Genomic DNA, 26,501 nt, shown 5'->3' on the forward strand with positions numbered 1-26,501 from the left:
CAGCTTTTGTGCCAGAGCAACTGCATCTGATTTATCCTGCAGTGACGATATACCAGTATCTCTCCACGGAATTTGCTTTTGCTGACATTTTGAATGCCGGTTTTTTGAGAGGGCACAGATATCTGGGTCTGACTGTAAATTAACATTGTGTGGGTATCAGCACAGTACTTGGCTTGACTTGGTTGGTTTCACTGCTGGACCAGTTGGACAGTGATTCCAACTGTAGGTCTCTCTCCTCCTTCAGCGATAAGTAGATTAGTGTTAGGAGTAATGTTCTACTATTTTCACTCTATTTAGTCATAAATAAAGCTGAGCTGATCTATTGGTAACCATGGTGATATGTTAAAACCTCAGTGAAATGGTGTTCGGCGTTTTATGAAGATTATGGGGCAAAGCGAGCGACATAGACGCTATGTATGAGAAAAAATGAGTTAATGTCCTTTCATCCTCCTCCTTGTAATGTGTAGGCTATTTCCGATTCAAGCAGCACATTTAAAAATATGTTACAGATTGATTTTTAGATGTTTGTCTTGTGTGTGGGTGGGAGCTAACTAATTGATGTGCTTGTAGCGGTCTCTGCAGACCTATACAAAAGAGCACCTTCAGCCCTTTTAGCAGTTCACCTTGTGAGTGTTTAGAAATATATTATTTAATTCTCTAGACTTCTAATCCTCTAGCTTTTACAGGAATAAAATGTATCACAGACTGCCCCGGAGTGAGTGCGTGGCTATATTAATACTGTCCATGGAATGCTCGGTATTATCAGAAATGTTTTTTCCTGAGGCCACATACCATAGATGTTTAGGCCTACATCATTCAGGTTGTCTTCTAACTTTAATTTGGTATTGGAACACTGCCAGTGCTAAGCATTCAGTTAGTTAAGTCTTCGTCTCCCTTAAGACGTGGTTCTCCTTCAGTTCTCTGTGAGACAGTGGGTTGTAAAATGAGGAAAAGAAAGTCTGATTTCTCTTGACGTATTCGGTAAGGTTAAGCGATGTTGGTAAGTTTACCAAACATTACTGCAGCGCTGTGTCCACAACCACTGTCCGTCACCGTGCCCTGTGAGCAAAACCTTCATTTTTCTGGTTTTGAATACTGATCCATCAGCAATCAGTACAGGATCTGTAATCAATACATGAACTATCGGCCACGTATTTGCATAATCATGTTTCCCAAGCATGCACCCAGCATAATCTGCTGTGCTTCCATCTAATGCAGTCTTCAACACACTTGGGAATGGGACTCAAGCCAATCACCTTGCCGGTACTTGAACTGTGGCTCTACTTTAATGCTTCAAAATGCCTGTTGGCTTATAATCGGTTAGCAGCGATACAGGTTGATTGATTCAGCACACATTTGTAGTGAGGTGGAAAGGCTAAACATAATTACACTGTTAGAACCCTTAATCTCATCAGTAACTGCATTGAAATGACTGTAATCTGTTTTCCCGAAACAGTCTTGCAGATTATGGCAACTGCCGCTCAGCACTGACTCACTGGGCAGTTTGTGATCAGGACAGGAGAGTAGGACCCCCCCCCCCCCCCCCCCGCCCCTTTCTGTGTGGCACTGGCCGGTAGACTGGATGGGCCGGTTGTCCGGATTCTCCGGAAAATGAAGCCCATTCCCGGAAGTTTGACATATACACACGGCTTGAGTTTGTCCATGGTCCAAAGATCGCAGTACGGTGGTTAGCCTAAATGGAGTTTGAACTGAAAATATGTCTTTGTTATGGGTCTGTGAGGTGGGGGGGGTGTGACAAACGGACATGTTGGCTTTGTCTATGTTGGTCTGAAAAGGCAACATAGACACAAAAGTGAAATAATATAATTGGTCCTGCAAACAATACAATCACAACCCTGTAGCTTCTAATCTACAGAATGTGTAGATCAGGGTCCTCAGGCCTAACCCTGGAGATGCACAGAATCTTCTGCTTTCTGTTTTAAAATCAGTGACACATTTAGAAACCTGGTGAGGTGAGTTAGTTGTGAAATAGGCTACTTTGATCAATCAGTAACCCGGTAGCCAGGAAACCAGCACACCCGGTGGCTCTCCAGAGCCAGGGTTTGGGGAGTCCTGGTGTGTATTCTGTATTACCTGTGTTACCTGCAGCCTGCTGGCTGACATTAAGCCAGGTTCTTAGCTGTGTGTAGGTAACCCCTTGCCCATTTGGTCATTATGTTACAACAGAATTAAAAACAGTAACAGGAATGAATGAATGGTAATTCCTGGGGTGTGATTTCTCTGGTTGATCAGATAGATGTCTGTAGTCTGCCTTCACTGGCTGTGCACGAATTGTATTCGCCCATGCAAGCTGAAGGACTGCAGTGTTGATGTTGTCATTTGTTTTCTTTTAATATTGTGCATTGTAACTTAATGTTTATTGGAACCTTTTTAATATTGTGTCTTCTATGGATTTGCTTGTCTCTGGCAGGGCTCTTCTGAAAAAGTGTCCTCCCTGAATAAATTAAGATAAAATAAATAACAGTAATAAGAAGCAGTCGCACTTCTGTACTGCCCCAAATCACCCCAGATTGACCGAAGGCTATGTGATTTGTCATTGGGGAGAACAGAAGATACTAGGGATTGAGAAAGTGCTGGAAGATTATCCCTGGAACCGGAAGTGTGAACCGCGGAGACGTGCGTGCGATGAAGCGGCGGGGGAAGGTTTTAGCCGTCGCGCGTGTGCGTCCAGGCGGAACGGCGGAGATCCTCGCGCCCCTCTTAATCTGGCGCACTCGGGGCACGGGCGTGGCGCGGGGAAACGGCTCGGCGGGCGACGGCTGCGCCATCGAAGAGATATTATTTATAGATATAAACCTCGCTGCTGGCCGGCTAATCCCCTGGCCTGCCTCTCTGTGGCTTAGTCGGAGTGTATTTACCCTCACTCCTGATTCGGCTCTAATGCAGCGGAGCAGAACCACCTGACTGCGCTTCATCAGCAGAGCGGGCGACGCGGAGAGAGCGCGGCTGACGCTAAACCCGGCTCGGATTACCAAATTACGCTTTCCTGCCATTTATGCACCGGCTTTCGGTCTAAACCCGCTGCAGCGGTGGTGCTCTTTTGAACAAACGCGCAGGACTACAATGCGCAGCCCAGTTGCGGCGTCGCTTACTGCATAAATGCACCGGCTACCGTATGAGTTTGAAGAACATGCGACACCTTCACCCCGCTCACCCTCCCGTGCGTCTGCATCCGGTTGTCATCGCATTAGAAGACTTTACATTACATTACAGGCATTTAGCAGACGCTCTTAAACAGAGCGACTTACACAACGTTCTACATTTGCATTTACATTTAATCCATTTATTATTCAGCTGGATGCACTCTGAAGCAATGCAGGTTAAGTACCTTAATCAAGGGTACAACAGCAGTGTCCTACCAGGTTACAAGGCCAGGTCCTTACCCATTGTACTACACTACCGCCCAACTTCTAGTGAAAGCTCCTGTTCTGTCCTGATGCAGACGTCTCTGCAGCCGACACTAGTGCTCCTAAGAATATAACCTTAAGCCAGCCTCCCTGTCCTTATCCTGCAAACACACGATAGCCTCCGCCCTCAGTTTAGCACGCATCGGACAGAAGGGATCCCGTCACGCCAATTACGGACATTTGTGCTTGCTCAGTTTGTCTTTGTCAGTAATGTCATCTGGGTTTCTAGCCAGCGCTGACCTCTGCCCACGCTTCCGTTCCATTCGTTGATTGGACAGATCCGCTGATGTGCGTGCGGCGGTGGCAGCTCTACCTGCGGCCGCGGACGCTCTCCCTGGAAACGCGCGCGGATCGGATGTCGCCACGCGTTACATAACGGTTATTACGCGCGAGGCTCAGTTCCCTTGGACCTGCTCCAGGCGGGACAGACGTCTGCCCCCGGGAGCGCGCCGCGAAGGCATTTTGTATTTCGGCGGCGTGCGGTTTCTGTCGGGCTGCGAGTGGTCTCCGTGCCGCGCGACTCGACTCTGCTTCCCTCGCAAGGCCCCAGCGCGGCTGCCCCAAGTCCGCCTTTATGATTCTCTCAGCCCGGGTGATAAATTACCATAAAACTTTCCTCTTCTGCTTTCCAGTCTTCTTCATTTCTTTGACGAGGACTCGGAGAAATGGAGTTTGTGTCCTTCAGGGACTGGTGTCGGTTGGAACTGCAGTGCGGCAGCACAATGAGCCGATTGTTATTTGATTCTCAATGTCTCTGTGCCTGAAACGCTGTGATGCCCTTATTTGAAACCTAACATTAATTTCCTGGTCTTTAAAAGCAGACAAACGCCTTTTTACTCATTCTTCTGCAATAACCTACTAATATGTTGTATTCAGTTTGTGTAAAAATCTCATGCGTATGTTCATAATGCACATTCAGGTTCACACAATTACACAGAATTTATTTTACCATCTGAGTCTGGGGGTGAGTCTGTGTTAAAGGTTTTTGGTTATGAGGGCGTTGTTGACCATGCTATATGAATGTGATCATTTTAACATGGCTTCAGATGTCATAAAATGTGCAATAATACAGTAGCTTCTTCATAATACCAAATTTTTATTATTCATTTTCAGCCTCAGTGATTTGAAGCTTTACCAAGGATTTTTTGCATTTTCCTCTCTAACAAAGTGTATATTTCATTGAGTTATTGAAATGGTATTGAGTATGTTTAAAAATATTTTAATTTCAGAAAATGAACAGTGTTTATGTGACTAACAGCAGGGTATTGTGTTTTCAGGCAGTTATATTCCCTCCCCCATATTCTGCATTTCTCCTCTTTTGATGGGTTTCTTTTTAACTGTTCCTTTTTAACTGTTAACTTGTTTTTCTCCTTAGTCTTGCTAACCTGATATCACTGGAACTCCGAGAGAACCTGCTGACATATTTACCTGAGTAAGTATCTCCAGAGCCCATTCATTTTTAGCAACTTAACCAGACTTGGTTGTGGACCAGTGGTCCCTAGTGTTATTTAGACCATGAACCTACAGCCCTGCTATGTGACTTAAAAACAACCACAACAAAACGGAACCAGATCTGGCAACCCACTTCTGTACGTGTTGTTAAATTGCCACCCAAAATGTGGTTGACAGAGTCTTAGCTAAAGACAGTGTGATTTGATTGGCTATTTGAGGAGAACTGCTGACTTTGAAGCAGCAGGGAGCCAATTAGACTTTGGGCATTATGTAGAATGTATAACTGACCTGGCTTGTGGACATGTGTGTTCCATATGTTAGAGGAATGTTTCACTGCTGTGTTTACATCACTGTATGTTTACACTCACACACTTTGCTAAGGAGAATGACAACCCACGATGAACTGCAGTTACCCTCCTTACGCTACTGTGAGATCCCAGTCTTAAATGAGTCAACACAATAGGTCTTTCACCCATGGATGTGATGTCACCCAGTTTCAGCCTTCTTTGATTGGCTTATCACAAACTGCATTGTGATGTCATCCAGGCACAATCGCCTCTCGTTGACTCACATTTCCATTCAAGGTTGCTGCTGCAAAATGAGTGTACTATAAAAAAAGAAAACATATATATTCGATATTTAGTATCTGACATTGTTTACAAATCTGATAGATTATTTGAATTTTTTTGTCACAATCTTTCACTCTCCTGACTTGGTGGTATTGTAGTTTCTTTTTACCTTATTTGTGTTGTGTGTTACAATCTGTGGCTGGATTGGCTCTTGTGACACCAGTGTTCCGTTCGCTGTCACTAAGCCCCGCCCTTCTCTACAGGTCTCTCGCTCAGCTGCACAGACTGGAGGAGCTGGATGTAGGAAACAATGAGCTGTATAGTCTGGTACGTTGTTGTAAGGGACAAAGGTGAAAGATGAACAAGTTTTAACAAGTTTCTCTTTGTACAGCCATTGTTTTCATTGTTCATGCATACACACTGGAACATGTATTGTGAGGTTATTGGGTGACTACTGCAGTATTCAAACTATAATAATAATAATACTCTACTATTAAACAGGACTAAAAAATGAAGGAAATGTCTAAAGTATAACTCGCAAATCATGTGATATGATGTTTAGTACATTTTTCCTGCTCGTGCTTTAAAGAGAGCGAGTATGTGGGTTATTGGCAATCTCGTTATTTGATTGGACAGAGAGAGATAGGCAGAGAATGAGAAGATTGTAAGAGGTGCTACAGAAATATGAACGTAAATCAGTGCTTGTATGTTAGCAGATACTTCACATTCCGCCCTCGTCCACAAAGCTATTGCTATGAGCAACGGTGGCCCCCCCCTTGGCGTGAGCCACCTGCTGTCAAATGTTCTCCTACCCCCCCCGCCCCCCCCCCGTTCTCTAAAATCTTGTCATTCTGTTCTCCTCTTCAGCCAGAAACAATAGGCAGTCTCGTCAGCTTAAAGGACTTGTGGCTGGATGGAAACCAACTGGCAGAGATACCCGCAGTAAGCCCTTCCCAGTGCACGTGCATGTTGCTTGGCTTGTCTTGTTCCAAAGCTCGGCTTTGTCCTCAGGAACTAAAATTGAAAATGATTTTAATTCATTAAAGAGTGTCACAGGTCAGCCATGGCTGATTAGGAAATACTGACCAAATTAGAAAAGAGGGAACAGAACCCAACAACTCCTATTTAGTTACTTATATGTAGCCTACAATTTGCCACACATCAAGGAACTGACCTCTTTTATCCATGAATGTGCCCAGCTTCACCTATCAATTTCATTACCTATGTGTAACCTACATCATTTTACTGATTTGCTTATCTGTATTTAACTAGCAAAGTGCCCAATGCATGCAAATTATAATTTTTTTTTATATCTGTGCCCAACAATGTGCACAGAACCAATGTATTGACATACGTTTACCAGCAAAGTTCTCAACATCCATTATGTATTTATTTACTGAAAGTCTTACCTGTAGTCGATTGAGAGCTCTGTGAGTTTGAGAGCTCTTTCACAGTGATGACCAGGGGAAACTAGGTGGATTGGGAATGAAATGCAATGTGCTGTCCAGCTGGTCAGCTGAAGAGGGATCATAAGCTTGGCAGATTGAGAGCGCAGGATTTGGGCATTTTGTCTGAACCCCCCTTCCTTAAAACCCTGCTTGTTTGATAAGTGTTAGCGATTTTCAACTAGGATGGTAAATTGCCACAGTGAGTGAGGACATCAAAACATTTCATACGAAGGATAGTATCTCCTGCAGCCTGTAGTCGTTGGAGTCGCACATTACGTCCTTCAAGCTGGGAAGCGTGTTTACCTTGGTTGACCTTCGGTGTGAACACAGGGTGATTTTTATCACTGTGCCTGAAAAAGCTTTTTATTTGATGGTGCGGTTTGGTCCTGAGCTGCAGTCTCAATTTTCTGCACAAAATTTGAACTTAAATCGCAGGCCTAAAAACATGCAGTAACCGACAGTGGTCTTTTAGTTCTCAGAATCTCTGTAAAGTTCTGCTGCAGGGAAAATGGCGCATATTTCCTTTCAGTTTCTAAATAGGACCTTTCTTTGAAAATGTGTGAATTTTTTATGATTTAGGGTTAGGCTCTGTTCATTGAAACTGACAGAAGATCTGATCTGTAGTATGACCAACAAATCCTCTGATGTTCGGGAACTGTCTACTGATGTTTCTTTAATCATCATGTCACGTGATGTTTTAGAAGCATCGCAATGCCATGTGATGTTTTATAAGAGTATGCTTCTAAAGATGCTGCTCTTAATGGACATCATTGCAGTGGAATGTTTGGAACATTCGATTATCAGTGAAAATGTTGATGGCAGCAGTAAGTGTGTATGAATATACTGGTACAGTAGCATGGACTATAATGACCATGTGGCACTTATTTATTTACTTACTTTTCCCCCACATTGACCTGGGAGGGGCAGACTACTTGTGTCCACACCAACGTTCATGTGAACCTCAACGCTTGCCTTTTTAAGAACAATGTTTAAATCACTGACCATAGCTGAATTAGACCCAGAATAATTGGTTGTTTTTGCAGTCTGGCATTCTGTACACCCTAACTCAGATCTTTCTCAAAGAAAACTATGCTGAATGGTGAAAAAGCCTGGCATTACATTGCAGTAAAACAGGCGGAGTGTTAGTAGGCATTGATTATTAGTGGCACATTGCAGAAAGTCAGTGTTGCTGTGATGACCCCTGGCCCTGCCATCAGGAAGTATTGCCATGGTGATGATAAAGAGTGGTCCATTTGTGTGCCTACTGCAGGAGATGGGCAGCATGAAGAGTCTGCTGTGCCTGGACGTGTCGGAGAACAAGCTGGAGCACCTCCCAGAGGAGATGGGGGGCCTCACCTCTCTCACAGACCTGCTGGTGTCACAGAACCTCATCGACTCCCTGCCCGAGGGCATAGGTCTGGGCCTCCAAATCCTCTGTGTTTGTGTGTCCTCAGAATCTATCTGTAATCAAATACATTAGTAGTTAGTCAGTGAGTGAGTGAATTTAGTGAGTGAATGAATGGTTGAATTACTGCATGAATGAATGAATGAATGGAGGAATGAATGCATGAGTGACTGAATTAGTTAGTCTCTGTTTGCATGTTTATATGAGATAATATAAGGGGGGACAATTTCCTTGAGTGATTGTTCACCAACAGTAGTTGAATCTAATGTGAACCATAAACCAGATGAGGCATGGACATGTCCTTCGGCTGTAGTTGAGCAACTGCATTCTGAATAAGCGGGGAGAGACCCGGTGGCCCTGAGAGCTGCAGTAGTCCATATGAGCAGTGATTCACGCCTGGACAGGCAGCTGGGTTGTGTAGGTGGTGAGAAATGGGTGGAACCTTTAGATGCTGCGTGGGAAGAATCCACATCTGAGCCACTGATGCTATGGCAGCGAGTGACATATTTTTCTCTGGTGTCATGCCAGGGTTCTTGGCAGTCTGGAATGAAAGCACTGGTGTGTAATCAATACTAATGGATCTTAGATGGAGTGGATTTGGCAGGGAGAGAGAGCAGCTCGCTTTTGGCAAGGTTGAGTCCGAGATGCTGATTATTTATCCAGATAATGAAGGAGAGGAGGAAAGGAGAGAAAGAGCCGGGTATCATAGCAGCGGTAAAAAAAAACCATGAGAGGAATAATAGCCAAGGGATTTTGTGTAATTGGAGAACTGGATGGAACCAAGTAATAATCCCTGGGGTACTCCTGCCAAAAGTCTCCGTGTTCACTGAGAGGGTAGCCTCACCATGTCCTACCTGCCCTTGGTAGGACTCTAGTGAGAGGCGAGATGAGGTCTAGTTAAGGGCAGTGTCTGAGAACAGGCAGATCATTTTAGCAATTTGAGTACAAATGGTCTCTTAATCTGGATTCCATGTGCTACAGTATGGACTGACGGAGTTTGACCCAGCTCTGTTAACCAGCAGTTTCATTTTACTACACAAAACCAAGGAATCAAGTTCCAGTCTCAACAGTTATGTTTGTTCATTGCTGTTTGGCAGTCTTTCATCGTTAATATGGTATCTGAATGCTTTTCTGCCCTCTGTGTTCAATTTATGTCTTGTGATGTTCGCTCTTCAGGAAAACTGAGGAGGCTTTCGATCCTGAAAGCGGATCAGAACCGACTGATGCAGCTGCCAGAGAGCATCGGGAACTGTGAGAGCCTCACAGAACTGGTGTTGACAGAGAACCAGCTGCTGGTGAGTTTTGCAGCTATAAGTGTATCACTATAGAGTTCTGGATATGCACTCCTCTCTCTGGGGGGAACTACTTTCAGAGGTCCCACCATAGAGTTCTGGATATGCACTCCTCTCCCTGGGAAGAGCTTCTTTCAGAGGTCCCACCATAGAGTGCTGGATATGCATTCCTCTCTCTGGGGGGGAACTACTTTCAAAGGTCCCAAAAGCAAGTGCTGACACACACTCGAATGGATACACCAGAGTTATATTTTTTTTAGGTGAAACCAGACATAGCAACTACATGTACTGAAACAGTTCATTATCTATTTCACTCTGGCTGGAGGTCACGTTGAATGTGAGCATTTCAGTGATATTAAAGTAAATAATAATAGCTCCTTTATTTCTTTGCTGGGGTTGAGTACGAGGATGCAGGCTAGTGTGCGTGTCTGCAGAAGAGAGTGCAGTCGGCCTCCTCTCCTTTCTCTCTGCCGCCCGCCTGCTCGATCCCTGTGGTCAGTGCAGGCAGACAGGCCTGTGTGAGGCCTATGTAGTAACGCTGCACATACCCCTCCCTCTCTGGGCTATGCCCTGGCCAAGTGTGCTGTATGCATCACCGTCAGCACTAGCAGGGTCATGATTAATGATTTTTTACCATCTGGGAGGCCCCATTAACCTTATTTTTTCATGTGTTCAGTGTATGTTGAAGTAGTCTATTTCACACTTTTTTTGTGGGAATCTTCAATGTACTAAATGTGAACCTTTCCTGTTTTTTTTTGTTTGTTTTTTTTAATTAGAGCTTGCCAAGAAGTATTGGAAAACTTAAGAAGTTGTCGAACTTAAACTGCGATCGCAACAGGCTAACATCATTACCCAAAGAGGTATGCATATTTTTGTACTTATAAAAACCTTTGGTTTGAATGCTACCATATGTTACCATTTGTCTGGGCATTTGTCTTTCCTGTGCTGATTTTGGCATTGTCTGTGTGGAAATTACAATAATATTTGCAGTGCTGTGCTAGGAGCTTTCTCAGCTTTTTGAATTTCCACATAAAACTTAGGCTACTTGCTTATATATGCCCAATCCTCCACTAAGATTTTTGCCATGGAAGATGGCTGTCAACAGCTCTATCATTGTAAATTCATGTTTAATGTTTAGTTTGTTAATGATTGGATCTGCAGTATTCTATGGAAAACCAAAATCTTTGGCTATGGAGAATGTTTTAATGCCCCTGTGAAATCCATTATAGTTGCAAAACTAGAGAGTTCATAAACTGTAACATATTTATCTTGGGACAGAACAGAAGACTAGCAGGACTTTGAAAACAGTCCAGTGTTGTGTGTCTGGTATTTTGTATGATTCAAAATATCACTCTCACATCTGGTGAACATGGTGCCAATTGGCACAAACCCAGACCCAGGCCTGTTTCTAGCAGAGTGGAAGTCTGTCTGTAGAACTCACCTGCATATCGTCCTCTAGGCTAATATTTGGTATGAGCTTGGACTACTCCCACTTGAGATCTGCTTTCTGGTCTGTTCTTTTGTTTTACGGCTGGACCAAATTGTAAGGGTTGAAAATGTCCTAGAATGTCTGAGAGTTCTACTCATCTGTCATATACAAGGGATTGAAATTAGGAAGTATTATTTGTTTTATGTGATACGTGGTGAGGCACAAGGGTTTTTGCAGGCCTAATTTCTGAAGCATTTTAAAGAAACACAAACCCCAAAAAATTACGTTTGGATGAAAGCCTCTCCAGACAGCCATATTTGAGGGCACAGCTGTGAGGGTGAATATAATATACCAGATGCTGTTATGTACAAGTCTGTTTTCTAATATTACTGTCAGTCTGATGGTGAGCGGTGGCCTCGTCAGTGACCTTCTCTGGTTGGTTTGACAGTCTGTCTCGCAGCATCGGGAGATGGTTTAGTGGCCTGCTCAGCAAAGGATGCCCTGTTGGTGCTGGTTGGCTTTATCCGGGCAGAGTGTTGTTGAGTTCAAAGAATGTTTCTGAATGGAGGAGGATAGTTAAAAGGAGGAGTATGAACCTGCTGCTGACTTTTACAAAGCGCTTACAGACAGAGTGGAAGAGATGAGATGTGACACAGTTTGTTTTCCTTGTCAGATCTAAATTCAGTTGGGGGTACAGCGAGTAGGCGGCACTGAAGACATTTAGCTTGCATTTCTTTTTTCTGTAGATAAATCCTACCTGCCTCATGGGCTTGGTTGCACATGGAGAAAGTTGAGGGGTAATATGGCAAAATTTGAAAATGTTAAGCTTGCACGAGAGCAACTCTGGTTGTATTCCCAATGCTGGCTCCATCGAAAACCATTATTTTCTGTGTGTTTTACCACATTTTCTAATGTTTCTGTAAGGCCCTTTACAGGGGTCAGTGTTTGTTGGTGACCAACATGCACAATGCAAAAATAACTGTGTGTGCTGTGGTTTCAGATTGTCTCCTGTGGCCCTGCATGTGTGTAGGGACCGGCAGTGAGTTTACAGCAGAAAGATGGGGCTCCAGGTACTGTGGTGTGTGGGTTTCCACCGTAATTAAACCGCTCTCGCCTAACACAGTGTGGAGCGTCATTCTCACTTCCTGGTGCCAGAATTTCTGCTGTAGGCATGAATTCAGACAGACTCGGCCTTAGTTTCATCTTGGTAAAACAAGATGGCCGACCGGGTCCCTGTCGGAGTCGAGAATGAGAAACGGGCTAACGCTGGCTGGATTTTAACAGCTGATGTCAGCTAACGTCAAGCGTTTGAGGTTTGCGGATGGTCTTTGAGAGACTTTACAGACTTTCATAATCTGTTCAAAGATACACTGGAGATGAACCATGGATCGTATTGCATGGCTTGGGGGTGCTATGGTGTGTGTGTATTTGGGAGAGTAGAGGTAGAGGTGGACAGCGTGTATTTTGTGTGCGCACAAAGGGTTGTCCATCAATCTAAACAGTAGTGGCTTGAGTGTATCCAACTTCAGAGTCTTCAGATTCCAAAGTATTCTCAGTGCAAGGTAAGTGTTTGGCACTAAGACAACTTTTTATTATGATAGATTGCATTACGATAAATTTGATGCCTATTCTAGATATTGGCTTGGCATTAAAGCCGCAGAGGTGCACCCCCCCTCCCCCCCACATACCCCAGAAATGGGTCACTCTGCCCAGGCATATTTCAGCCAAGATGGTCACATTAATCATTGATTGAATTCAAGCAGTTTGATTCTATCTCAGGTAAGGGAGGTGGAGGTGCAGCAATCTGAATCTCACCTTTGTTTACTTTGGTCTGGCTGCTATCCGCTATACCCTCTGAAGGTGGTGCTGAGGACAAAGTTCTGAGTGTTGCCCAACGCCCGTGTCATGTGACACACCCCTAAGGAGGTCTTTTCTAGTAACTCATCTGCTTGGCTTGTTGCTAGAGATGCCTTCCTGAAATGCAAGAGGAGTGGGAGGTGCTGGTCAATCTTTGTAAACAACAAGTGTGGCCTTGTTCAACCTTCATGAATCACTTAAAATTCTGTGTGCTTTTGGAAGGTGAATGATTGAAAACTAATGATGGTTTCGGATGCTCCACTTACTTGAACGGTTATTTTGCAGAAGGTGCCCGTGAATCGAGTGTTTATGTTCTATTTTTGTATTTCAGATTTTGATGATGCGCGCAATGATTTTGTTTTGATTTCGGCTATGTTTTGATTGTTACCTCTTGTTTAGAATAATCTGCAGTACATTGGTTTAAGCCCTGTGTAGTGAAATGTACTGAAGCTGTAATCAATAATATAGGCCTATAGTTATTAATGGTCTAATGTTTGAAAAGGTCATTTCCTTCTTATTGAATTTGTTGTAGTTGTGTATTGGAGCAGGTGTTATTTTATGAACTTTATTGCATTGTGCGTGTTTGTGTGAGTGATGTATTCTTGGGTTAATGTTGGTGAATGCATGTGGAGCAAAATGAAACTGACTTCTCCTTCTGCATTCGATTGGCCTTTTGCTGCTGGGAACATTAATCACCCTTTAGCCTTTGCCAGTAAGTTCAAAACTGCCCGTCTGCTCTCTGTTGACCACTAAGATGTGCATGCACGTTGCTCTGACGGGATCCGTTTTTGCAGTTACAAAGGGGCTGCCAAAAATTAACCCCTGCTGACCACTGACCTTCAAATCTGGTTCCCAAAGGGTGGGAAACACCGGTTAGTCTTCGATTCCATCCATTGTCTGCTGACACTATGAAAGGCCTTGGTCCGCAAGTGCATTGATTTTGCACGTCTTGTCATGGCTTCAAGCTTTGCCGCACTTTGCGTCCCGTTCTTGCATCTGTCCGTACACGTAGCATGTATTGAGCACTGCAGCTGAAGTGTGGGGGTTACGTGGCATGCTGTATCTTTGTGTTTACTGAATGCGAGTTTGGGTGGGGCATGCAGTGCTTGTTTGCTTTTCCTTTCACTGGTTTTTATCTTACTTTGTGTTACTGGTTTGTACTTGTGCGCTTGTCGTCCCAGAGGGCTGGCCTTGGAGCTTTCTGCTCTTTCCAGAAGAGGCAGTATGAATTGAGCCCTGTGCTGATTACACAATACTGCAGTGTCTGAACAATGCCAAGAACAAGGGTCCTACACACCTGCTGTTTCACATATCTCTTCCAGCATTCACACGTCATTGCTAGCACTCCCAAAATACATATTTTGGTTGAATACGATTGGATGGAACAAACCTAAATTCACTTATAAAAGGACACCTGGGTTTTCTTTATTAAAGGACACCTGGGTTTTCTCTACAAATGATGTGAACAAATGATAAATTTTTCACTTTAACAGTGCAATTTGAAACAGCATATCTGTTTCAGTCTGTTTGTGTTATCAGGAGAAACATAATTTGAACTTTTAATTGAAAATTAAGCCTTGAGGAAACCTCTTATTAGATATTGCTACTAAACAGTCCTTAGTCAGTGAAAGGTCCATGCTTGGAACATGCCTTGTAAAGCATTATTCTGGTATATTAAAAAAAAAACCAATGATATTGTTGTTCATCAAGCAGTATTTTTTTTGAGAAAAACGCCACCCTTTTGGAAAATTGAAGTGAATGAAAATGGTTACCTTTCCGTGATGTCTGGCTTGCGCAGTCCAGCTATACTGTAACTTGTTACTGCTAAGTCCAATGTGGTCCCCTCCTACTGCTCCAGTTTCACCTACTGCCTTCTGACCTTGAGAACGAAATGATCAACTTCTCCATATATCGGCCTGTATCGTGCTCGTTCGCAGAAAAATTGGCAAGCAAGATTGGTGTGGTCGTGTGCTAGCTTTTGATGGAGGAAGAAATCATCACTTCAGTGCTTTGGCTACTTCCGTTCTTGAGAACCCACAGTGGAACGATTGCAGTCAGTGACTGTGATTACATGTGAGTCTGCCACACACTGGGCTCTTGGGTGAGCTGTTGTTGTACGTGCGGTCTGCTGAAGAAGAGGAGGCTTTTCTGTAGAAAAGGCCCTGGTTTGCCGCTGGTATGTCACACCGATAGCATAGGTATCTGTGTGGAGATGCAGCCATAGATGCATATTTGACTGTGGTCAGACGCTACTGTAATTTGTTTTGCCCCCCGGTGGACTAACGTGTGTCATTCTGCTGCTGTTCATTGTATGTGTTTGTTACCTCTGTAACGGTCCATGCCCTGGAAAGAGTGGCCCAGCTTAGCTCTGTCCTTTTAACCTGATGAGCCTCTATTATTCCACTCCACCCCTGGGAAGGTCTGAGCGCAGGCTCTGTAGATTACTTTGTGCGCATTAGCCTAGCCAACGGGGGTCCACTTAAGCCCAGGTCTAAACGCTGCTGTCTTTAACCCCTCTGTAGAAGCACAGTGACTGACTGCAGAGCTGACATTTACCTGCTGCAGTCCTGAGGTGGAACAGCATTGCTTTGGGCAGGGATAAAAAAAATAAAAAAAAGACAAAAGTTAGATTTTCAGGTTCCTGTCAAACACTTTTTCTAAAACAGCATCCTCTCCCCTGTTATTTCAAATATGCTGCTAAAGTCTAATGCATAGCATGGGAATATAATTCTTTGATCATCCCACATCCTAACTTTTTTTTTTTAATTATGTGTTTGGTGTAATAACATAACAGATGAATAACTTTGGAATGCATATTATTTTGTTTTAGTGCACCTTTAAAGTGGTTACACCTGGATATGATCATTCACAAAAAAGGTTTAGTGATTTATTTCAGAGACAAACATGAAAAGCCTGTCTGTTCTTCAAACAAAATCTCTCTTTCCACAACACTGGGCAGACGGGCCCAGTTTTCTGAAGGGTTGGGCTGGTATTCTTGGTGTTGTTATTCCCCGGGCAGTGTGCGCACGTCCCTGTAGACGTACCACCTTCCCTTTCTGTCAGTTCTTCCCTTTTGTTTCCTCCTGCTGCTCACCGTCCAGATCGGGGGCTGCTGCAGTCTGAATGTCTTCTGTGTTCGTGAGAACCGCCTGACCAGGATTCCCGCTGAGGTTTCTCAAGCCACGGAGCTGCATGTCTTCGACGTCTCCGGAAACAGGTAAACAGCTCGCAAGGGTCGGGCTCAGAAATCAGGTTTTCCGAGCGTTCCCGTGAGTTCTCACACTTTGCTTCAGTAGGGGCACGGTTTAGTCCCCTGGGGATGTACTACAAATCATGTCCAGGCAGATTCATAAAATGAAGGCAAACCCCAGGTTATTCATAAATTTTACACACATCGATGAATGAATGTGGCTTGCTGTGAGTGATTTTGCAGGCTACGAGTGTGGTACCCCTTTTATATTCTACAAAAGGCTGTCATATAAACATGCCGGTGGCAAATGGATTTTGTCTCGTCCACAGGCTACTGTACCTTCCCATGTCCTTAACCACGCTGCGACTCAAGGCCCTCTGGCTGTCCGAGAACCAGTCCCAGCCGCTGCTGACGTTCCAGACCGACGTCGATCCCGAGTCGGGAGAGAAGGTGCTCACCTGTGTCCTGCTCCCTCAGCAGCTCTCTGAACCGGAGGACAAAGGTAAGGACCCCCCACCCCCCACTCCCCCCCGTGAATCCTAAACCCGGGCTCTGCCACCCCGCAGAGTCGGCCATCCACAAATCCCAAATCATAGCATGCAGGTCAAACGGGCTGTAGAGAGCTGCAGGCCGTGAGGTCATTGTGATGTCATGTATTGGCTTCCTTATGGAATATTAACCTGCTGTGTAATCGTGGGTGTTTTTGTGACCAAGATGTTTTGGAGGTAAATTGAACTTTCCCACAGTGGCTTGCTTTCGCTGTGAGACAAACTAAACTGATTGATCTGTTTAATGAAAGGTGGTCGTCTTCCTGAATGTCACTGACTTAAAATCATGCCTCTGTATCAGTCTGGCCTATGATGGTTATTTCTGAAAAATGTCTTTCTGCCATCTGACAAGAAAGGGTCGTTATAAGAAGAGGAAGGGCTTCCATCTGCCAAGAAAACTGTTTTGCTATTACACATATGGCCTTTAAACCAGTTGCCCTCCCTTTAAAGGGCAGAGGGTCTTAAATGCTTGAGGCGTGCAAGCCCAGTTACTGAAACCAGCCTGAGGAAAAAACAATTTAAATGGTAATGAGGGAAGACCTGGGAAGGGGCGTGCTCACCACTGCCTTGATTGAGTGAGAAATTGACTGGATTTTAAAAGCTGAAAGATGCATTGGATGCTGAGAACCAAGGGTGGTGGGTTAGGGTTAGCTGTAACCCATTAGATCTGATTATCTGGACACAGCTTAGCTATCATGCAAGTCTCTTTTTCTCACACTCTCTCTCTCTCACACACACTCTTCCTCTCTCTCTCTTCTCTCTCACTATCATCTCTCTTTTGTCCCTCTCTCCTCCCTTCTTTCTATCTCTGTCCTCTCCCTCTCTCTCCTCTCTTCTTTCCATCTCTCTCTGTCCTTGCCCTCTCTCTCACTCTCTATCCCTCTCTCCCTCTTGCTCGTTATCTCAATGTCCGTTTCAGTCTCCCGCATTTGAATCGTCTTACCTCGGAACACATGCTACACCAGTGTTCCTCGGGGGCTCATTTATTCATTGATTGGGCTCCATTACGTCTTGGCTCGCTTCGACCCGACCACACGGTACCAAACTGGGTCAGTCGCACAAGCTGAGCTGCGATCTTATCGCAACGGTGCGGGAGGCTGCTCAGGTATTTCTCATTTTCTGCGCAGACATCATCTCTGGCTCTGCATAAATCTCTTGGCATGTTCCCAACCTCTCTGTGCCAAGAATGGTCTAGACAGAACTGTTAGTATGTTAATAACACCCTGTGTCACTGCCAGTAGCCACCCTCCCATATGTCGTTGTCTTTTTAATTGGCCTGACCCGGTCTTTTGAGGTTAAACTTCTCGTTTGCTCTGAGAAGTGCGATGAAGCGTGTTGATCTGGTCCTCATCCGTTCTTGGACATTGTCGAGGGGGTTTCCCCAGACTTGGTAATGGTGCTCTCCCCAAGGCTCTGGGATCCTCTGATTTCAGAGCCGCCGTTTGGGATTGGACGGCTGAAGAGTCTTAGCGTGGGCTCAGAGACTTCTCGTGCGTGCCGGTTACAGGCAGCAGAGCGTCAAAATTGACGCCCTGTCCAATCCCGCCCTGTCTCTCACCGCGGTGCAGTTATTTAGTGCGAGCGACGCCCCCGTTTCCTGAGTGGCAGGGCCGCCTCCGACGCTGCGGGTGAATGGCTGTGTGGAGCCTGCGCTCCGTTGCCGTGCACTCCTCGTGGTTCCAGATAGCCCTTGCTTGGAGCGGATGAAGATGTAAGGCTGGTGGAAGGTGGAAGGTGGGGGCGGGGGTAGATTGTCTTGCAGTAAGCCAGGGCCTAAGCTGGGGATTTGAAACTGTGATCTGTAGCTTAGAGCCCTCATCTGCCAGCTTCTAGACTGCAGCTCTTTTTCTTTTCTGTTTTTGCGGGGAGAGAGGGAGCGAGTCTTCTTCAGCAGTGCAATATAGTGCAACATCTGGCCTTTTAACAAAGAAGTTACAGGTTCAAATACTGGGTGTGTCACAGATTGTACCCTTGAGCTAAATGTACATTGCTTCTATAAAAAGGTATGCTTGTTTGCTAGTTGTTTAAAGTTAGTTTAAATGGCTTTTGATGAAGATGCCTCCTGAGAAAATAGTTAATTTCTACTAATAAGCTAAAAAGACTGCTGTACTATTTTTCTGAAAGTCGTGCAGTAAAGATTTTGAGAACGTCTGCATGTTTTCGTAGTGCACCGCAGGAAGGGGCATGTTGCACTGCGTGGGAGGCAGGAGTAAGTGGCAGTTTGACTGAAGGAATTGTTCTCAAACCAGTTTGGGAAAATGAAAATGTGTGCTGCAAAGACTGTGAAAGAATGAAGGTTCATTCTGAAAGCAGTCAGTCAGGGCTCGTGCTGAACCGAGTCTGAATGAACGGTGAATACGAGTTTGTGCAGAAATCAGGTTGAGAGGATAAGGGTTCGTGTTGTAACCCATTTGAGTAAATAAAGGTGTGAATGAGAATAGCAGATCTTTATTTAACTATGATGCTCAATTCAGAACAAATTTTAATCTACAATGATGACCTGACATCCATAGTCCCTAAATGATATGTCTTTGGACTAAACCTTAGAATAAACCTGGTTTCAGGCTTTTATAACCTTGATAAATAAAGGTGTGTGAATGAGAGTGACTCTGGTTCCAGGCATGGATAACCTTGCACGCTGTGGTGCTCTGGAGAGCTTGGTGAACGACATGGCAGACGACACCTGGGACGACCGAGCTGCCAATAGGATCAGTGCCATCCGCTTCCTGGAGGAAGATGACGACGATGATGACGAGAAGGTTAGTCAGCTTGGGGGTTGTGAGGCATCTGGCAAGGTAGAATATGAGATCAGCATTCCTCCCCGTTCAGATAGCAGAAATGGCTTCAATCTGTTGAAGCCAGTAGGGCTTGGTGGCCCTTCTTCTATTAAGCATCACATTATTAAAGGATATTGAAAACAGAAACAAAATCCAAAACATAGCCGTTTAGCCATGCTAGCCATATGTGGGTTGACGACATGTCGTTGCGTATGTGTGCAAACCTCCATTTGTTTCACTGGAAGCTGCTGTATACCAGTGATAATTGGAGCGCTCCATGTTTCTAAAATAATGTGTTCACATCCCAGCAAACATGCAGTCTAAATCCCCCAGTAATGCTCCTTTTCTTCTTTTGCCAGGAGCAGTAAGAGTAGCTGTAGAGAATTATCCATGACCGTGCTGAGTTCGGTTGACCGTAACCGTGGTTAATGGGGTTTGCAAATGGCTGTGTCACTGCATCACATTGTTCAAATCGTCCACGCTGGTAAACAATGAAAGGGGAGGCTATAGGTATGCTTTCAGTGATCTTCCTTAGATGGCGTGCTGACCCTGCTTGTCACCCCCCCCCCCCCACCCACACCCCGCCCCACCCCACCCCCCCCCCCCCCCCCCCCCCCACAGGGAACGCTACTGCGGCGAGCGACACCACACCCTGGCGACCTGAAGACCATGAAGAAGGCAGCGGAGAACCTCCGCAACGACATGAACGCCGCCAAAGCCCTGGACTCCAACAAGAACGAGGTCAATAACGCTGTCGACAGAGTGACCACGTCTGTGTGAGACTCTTACCTCAGAAACATTTTACCTCCTGTGTCTCTCGCCGCCACCGCCCCCCCTCAGCAACCCTCCCATCCTGTCCTTGCACCCTGGCCCGCACCAGTCTGTCTGAGGTCTCGGCCTGGCCCCTCTTGTCCGATACCCAGCTTCATCTCCAAACCCCCATTGGGTCCTGTGGCTAAAAAGCAGGATCCGGCGTGCCTTCTACTCATCTCGTTTCCACGGCAATAATCTGCACAGGTCTGCTTCTTTTTTAAATCAAAATAAATTCCAGTGCTTTTATAAAAATAATTTTAAGATAAAAAAATAGGTAGTTGCACTATTGTAAGTCTAGAGTATCACAGCATTTGAAAAATCTCTATATAAATAGTTTTATTTTTTGTTTTTAATTTTTTAAACACTGGGTGAATATTTCTTTTTACATATTTGGGATACAATATAATATACCCAGGAATTTTTGGACCTACTGATAGAATTATTGTATAGTTATGTGAATATCGATACTTTTATACTTTTTTTTGGCAGCTCAGATGGTGTAAATTTTTTTAAAAAATTGTATAGCAAGTTTCTTAATCGATGGTGGACTTTTAAATCTCTTGAAACTTGGTACGTATTTTATTTTAAGAAAAAAAAACTATAAAAATGAACAAACAAAAATGTCTTCATATCACACTTTATTATTGTCTATGGGTAGGCAGCCTCGAATCTTTTGTAGTCCACAACCAGTCTTTTTAAAGAATCTCACCTGCTTGGAGCGTAAAGCTGTTGTGTTCTTTAGTCATTAATCACTGGTAGGAGAGACCCATCTGAACCAGTCTCCTGCAGATGGAATCAGCGCATGTGACTAGGCTGTCTACCTCTTTGCACAGTTCTGTTTTGCTATGTTAAATTACAAGCCAAGGCTGCATTTTTAAATGTGCTTCAGAACACGAAGATGAGGAACAAGAGACTTTTGTATCGTTTTACTTAACAACCCGCCGATATCTGACAGAATGATCAGCTTTTAACGTTTTGAACAGATGTTTAATTCATTCAATCTTAACATGGTGAAGTGGCGATTTTTAAAAATGCAGTTGCTTGATACCACACAGTGCACTTATGCAGGGCACTGGACTTTTTTTTAAATGAAACCGCATATTGTTCTTATGGTACACTACAAAATTTCTTTCATTTTGTTTGCTCTTAAATGTATTGTGAGGAAAAACCATGGAAATCGTTTTTTTTAAATGTTGATTTATATTAATTATTTTATTCAATGATCAAGCTGCACAAAAGAAAAAAATACTATCTCAAATAGGCATAAAAATCTGTGCCCTCAAATTCTGATGACTTTTAACCACTGATACAATAAAATGGATGTAAAAAACAACAAAAAATATTTTGTTCTTCCTGTAATTTCATTGACATTTCTCTGTTCAAACCCTCAGTCATTTATTTTGGACTAAATTCAGTCTGAGTTAAAGCATCACTATTGCAGATTCATTGTACATTAGTTTTGCTTTGTTCTCTGCTTTTTTGCTACTTCTGAGAGTGACAGCCAGACCGTATAAATATCTTTTCCACTTGCACATCCATAATAATTTCTTAGCTCCCAGATGCTAATCTGTCCTCTCAAAGCTGTTACTTTGAGTTATTTCTTTCAACCATTTGATTAAATTCAAACCAGTCTCTCCTTTGCTTTTCATTTTATTTAATGGACATCACATTTGTAGTCTGTAAAATCCCCCTTTAGTCATAACAAAATGCCCATATCAAATTCTTCTGATGTTGGCTCTTAAAAACCCTTATCCCTTAATATACTGTACATGGCCGCCACGTAACCTATTTTAATTTCCTTTAATTACACCAAACTCCTGCTAAACCATGTGTTTTGTTTTGGCCCCATGCCTTGTTTGTTTTCTCTGACCTTGCATGACCTTTTCACTCATGTGGCCTCATTCACCTTATCGTCTTTGAATATGTGTGTGTGTGTGGAGAATTATGCCTCTGAATCAGTAAGGTGTGCGTGCGTGTGTGTGTGGGTGGAGAGTGAGTGTGTGTGTGTGTGTGTACTGTATGTGTGGGGAATTATGCCTCTACATCAGTGAGGGGTGTGTTCACACGTGCATGTGTGTGCGCGTGTGCGTGTGTGTTTATGCGTGCGTATGTGTGTGCATGCGTGTGTGCATGCAAGTGCATGTACAGTAAGTGTGATTACAATGCCAGGATTGATGCTCACGGTCCTTGAAACACACACGCTGGGGAAGGGAGCACACTGTTCTTTTTTTTTTTCCTTCTGGCACACCAACCCCATTTACACACAGGGCTAATAACGGAATGATTGAGTGATTATGGGTCTATTGGGAATTCATGTTCTGAAGATTGCTGTTAATGTTCACACACAAGTATAATTTTGTTCATAATGGTTGTTTATATGGAGATGGAGGGAGTATGTGAGCCCCTTTTGCTTTGTACAAAGTGTTTGCCCATCTTTCTTCTGTATTTCAGATGACTTCAGTTTCTTCTGTTTAGAAAAAGAAAGCTGTTCCAGTGTGTAGCTGGACCCTGTGTTTTGGTATTGTTAATGTGACCAAACATCTTTAACAGTGTGCAGGCCGTAAAATGTTGGGCTAAGGTGGGCTCCGGCCTCGTTTGTAGCCCAGTGCAGACCTCTACTGTAGGTTGTTAGGCAGTTAATAGGCTTAATTCTAGGATTATTTCATTCTTTGAGACATTCTTTTAAATTGCCGATTACATTCCTTCACTTCCTGTTTTGTTAATATGGTAGGCCTAACCCTGTTTAGAATTTATACTGACAACGTCTCTCTGACAATGTGCTCTTTGCCCAAACGTACTGTAACTGTGACTCAAACATTTTATTCGTAATTCAAAGGTATAATTTGTTAATTCAGTTTGTTGTATTTATATTATTCTGGTATATTATGCATTTGTTGTATATCATTTATATTATATGCTAAGTTGGAAGTCAAACTTACTCTTAAGCACCTGAAAATTTAAGGACGTGGTAAGTGGTGGTCTCATTGTCAGGAGGTGATAAAGGCTGACTTCATATACCAAGAAAATGTAGGAAAAGACTGACTGTAATGACTGGATGAGAATGTACCAGCAAAAGCCTCAAACTATGGCCAAAAGACATTTAAATAGAATCTTTAGGCTTGTGCTGAGATTTAAACTGAAGGTACAGCATTAGGCCACAGCCAATCTAATATAAACGTCACAGAACTAGCAGAAAATGTCTGTATATGTACAGTATTCTACTCCCATATGCAAGTCATTATCTGCCATCTGTGTGCTGTGGTGCCTTGGCTGCAGTTGTCTGGATTTGACTAATTGCTTTTTTGCCCTGTGTCAAATTGCTCTGCACATTTTACAAAAATGTAGGCTTTTATTCCAAAATTACTTTAACCTCTTGAGACCCTGATGGGGACTTCGGTATTCAAAATATTATTCTTCTCAATTTGAGGTGAGTAACATGGCCCAGGAAACAGTGGTGGCACCTGCTTCCTCTTCATATTGGAATAGTCATATTGTTGCATGAAAATAAAAGAGGGTGAGTATACTGTTTAAGAGGAAGTTCAGGGTAAAATGAGCTTTTTCTTTTTGTTCAGTTTCATTGTGGTACTGCTCATGAATGTTAGTCCAACAATTCACTTTTACATGAAAGTGTGTTAAGTTAAAAGGTGCCTGAAAGAGGAATTCCTATATTTCAGGGATGCAGCGACCTACCAAGGAACAGAGGGGTGGGTATTGTTTGGATCTGTCTAGGAATGGTAACGTACCAGCAACATATACAGGAGATAAACGGAATTATTTATCCTTGCAACTGAGAATAAGGCCAATGTTGGGCCAGTGACCAATGTCACAAATGCCACAGTCCTACCACGAACTGCCTGTATATTTCACTTTATTTTTAATTTAAATCATTTTAATTATTAAAGAGCTGATACTGTTCCTGGACTTACTCTTTAATATAATTAATGAATATGCTAATATATCCAGTTTATTAACTGCCACCTTTTTGCAGCCCCTCAATTTGTGAACAATACCAGAATCTTTGAGGAGCAGATGACGTGGCTTCAGAAAAATAGGAAAATCTATTAAATTAGCTAGTGTCTTTAAAAAAAAAAGTGTTCTTAAATCATTGAAAGTATAGTGTCGTTATCTATTGTAAAGGTTTTTTTCAAAACACAGTAAAAATGTAAAATTCACTCTCACACTCACGTTGTACCGACTACATAGTAGATGAGCAGGCTACGGCAGTGGATTGGAACACGTGAAGTTCACGTATACGCAAAAGAACACAGATTTATTTCTGGTCACCATAGCTGACCCCACAGCCATCGATGTTTTCAGTCCTTACACTCCTCTAAAGGTGCATTGCTTCAGTAACTATCTCTCCACTGGCTTCCTGCACTCGTCTGATCACTCGACTAACGCAGTTATCAGATTGCCCCCATGGGCTCCATGCAGTTGATTTAAAGCCTGCAATTATGGGCCTTTGGAGTCATTCTGCTCTGAATTTAGCGGATGTCTACCATGAGATGAATCGGCAAAATTAGCATTCCTATCTTTTTTTCATGTCTTTTTTTATTCCCTGTTTTGTTCTTTTCTCCCTGATTGACTGTTGAGAGTGCCTGGCAGCATTCCAGCATGATTGATTTTTCATTCTGTGCTGTTCATCTATGTGTGGAAAACACATTTCCTCAGCCTAACAAGAACATCCTTGGACCTACTGTATCTTAATGCTAGGCTTATTTTTGTCAATGAGAGAGAGAGAAGAGAATGAGCCGGAAACTCGTCTGATCAGTCACCAAGCAACAAAAATAGGGCTTTTCACTGCCACACGCTGCCGTCCCCTCTCCTGAATTTACTGTCTGTTACGGAGGAGATAATGAAACTGCAGCACTGTGTTCCACTGCCATTAGAAGTGGCAAAACATCAATCTAACAGTCTAAAAGATGAAAACGAACATAAGAGCTGTCACAATTACCCAGTCATGTGTAAACCTATTTTGCTTTTTCCAGAAATTCAGGTTTTCTTCACCCCGGGAGGGCAGATCTCACGATCTTAACTGATTGTCGAGAAATTACCGAGCAATTTAATGTGGATTATTGAGTATGGCTCAAAAGATCTGAATGATTGTGAGTATGGCTGCGTTTTTTTATCCGCCGATTGTGTCCTTGATTCAACCGAAACCGCTGTCGACTGTCTACCGAGTGGCAGATTCACAGTGCAGGATAGCAAACGACTGCCTGCCTACCATTCAATATGAACTGGGTTGTCAAGGGGATTGTGGAGCGCAGTTTCATCTGATACCTTTGGCCGAGAGTAGTAAGAAATCTAGGCATGAATTTCACCTCAATTTCACACATTGATTTGATCTTGTAGAAGTCTTTATTGTTGCATATTGACACATCTTAATTGTGTGGTAATAGGCAGCAGCTGGAGAGAGAGACCGAGAGAGACAGAGAGATTCATTTGGTTAATTGGCCTGTTCAATCAGAAGATGGTCTCATGGTCTGACAGGGAGACACCCCCCCCCCATATGCCCTTTTCAGGGAAACTTTAATGGCCACAGTGACTAAGAACCTTGTGGAATCCCAAGGATAGTTTCTCCTACAGCATAGTGTAGAACTAATGCATTGATTGACAAAGAAATGAACGGTCAGCATAATATTAAAAATGAAAAATGAGACTGGAAAATGAGAGAGACTGAGGCTGTGTGGTGCAAATTAACAACTGATCTATTAATTTCAGCCAAGACTTGATCTAGCTGACAATCCTCTCAGGGGCAAACGAAGTACCCCATCGAATGTCCAGTGTTGGGCTATCTACTCAGGTCAGTAGCAGTAAGCTGAATGTCAGCTGGGAGATGCTTATTTGAAGCATCTGGGTCACTTCAGAATCCACAAATAACTTAATTGAATAACTTAGGTGTCTTAGATGTTAAATAACACAGTGGATTTCATAAAGAAAACCTGAATAGATTTGAATAAGCCTTGACTATTAATTTTTGTGAGCTGATTTACACTCTGATGTTGATCAGGGGCTGCACATAACCTTGGCAGACAAGGGACTCTTAACAAGGGCTGGTGCAATTAGAATCTCTCTCTGACAGTTTCCGTCGAGCCAATTAGGACAGAAACTCACTTAAAAACAGAATAGTTATCCTCAGATGGGCCCTTGTTATTCTTACAGAATAAAAAGGATCGTAGTCAGGACCACTGTCATAAAGATATTTATTATCAGTGATTAAAGTAATGCTAGGCAGTAAGGCTCTGTTCCAGAAGCCCTCCCACCCATCCACACTGGAATGCATGGATAAGAGG

The 26,501-nt window shown here is 43.5% G+C and overlaps 1 protein-coding gene across 2 annotated transcripts in view; it reads left to right on the forward strand.

Moving 5' to 3' along the window:
- The window catches only part of lrrc1 (leucine rich repeat containing 1), a 45,031-nt gene extending 23,481 nt beyond the window's left edge, over window positions 1–21,550 (forward strand). For both annotated transcript variants that reach the window (XM_035400704.1, XM_035400705.1), the window contains exons 5-14: window positions 4,804–4,860; window positions 5,713–5,776; window positions 6,317–6,391; window positions 8,168–8,312; window positions 9,479–9,597; window positions 10,371–10,454; window positions 15,982–16,097; window positions 16,400–16,572; window positions 19,238–19,377; window positions 20,017–21,550. In XM_035400704.1, the coding sequence (XP_035256595.1) occupies window positions 4,804–4,860; window positions 5,713–5,776; window positions 6,317–6,391; window positions 8,168–8,312; window positions 9,479–9,597; window positions 10,371–10,454; window positions 15,982–16,097; window positions 16,400–16,572; window positions 19,238–19,377; window positions 20,017–20,175 (1,132 nt within the window). In that variant the 3' untranslated portion in view covers window positions 20,176–21,550. The remainder of the gene's footprint in view (window positions 1–4,803; window positions 4,861–5,712; window positions 5,777–6,316; window positions 6,392–8,167; window positions 8,313–9,478; window positions 9,598–10,370; window positions 10,455–15,981; window positions 16,098–16,399; window positions 16,573–19,237; window positions 19,378–20,016) is intronic.
- The last annotated feature ends 4,951 nt before the right edge of the window (window positions 21,551–26,501 follow it).

The sequence above is a fragment of the Anguilla anguilla genome, chromosome 18, assembly GCF_013347855.1.
Source record: "Anguilla anguilla isolate fAngAng1 chromosome 18, fAngAng1.pri, whole genome shotgun sequence".
Taxonomy (NCBI): domain Eukaryota; kingdom Metazoa; phylum Chordata; class Actinopteri; order Anguilliformes; family Anguillidae; genus Anguilla; species Anguilla anguilla.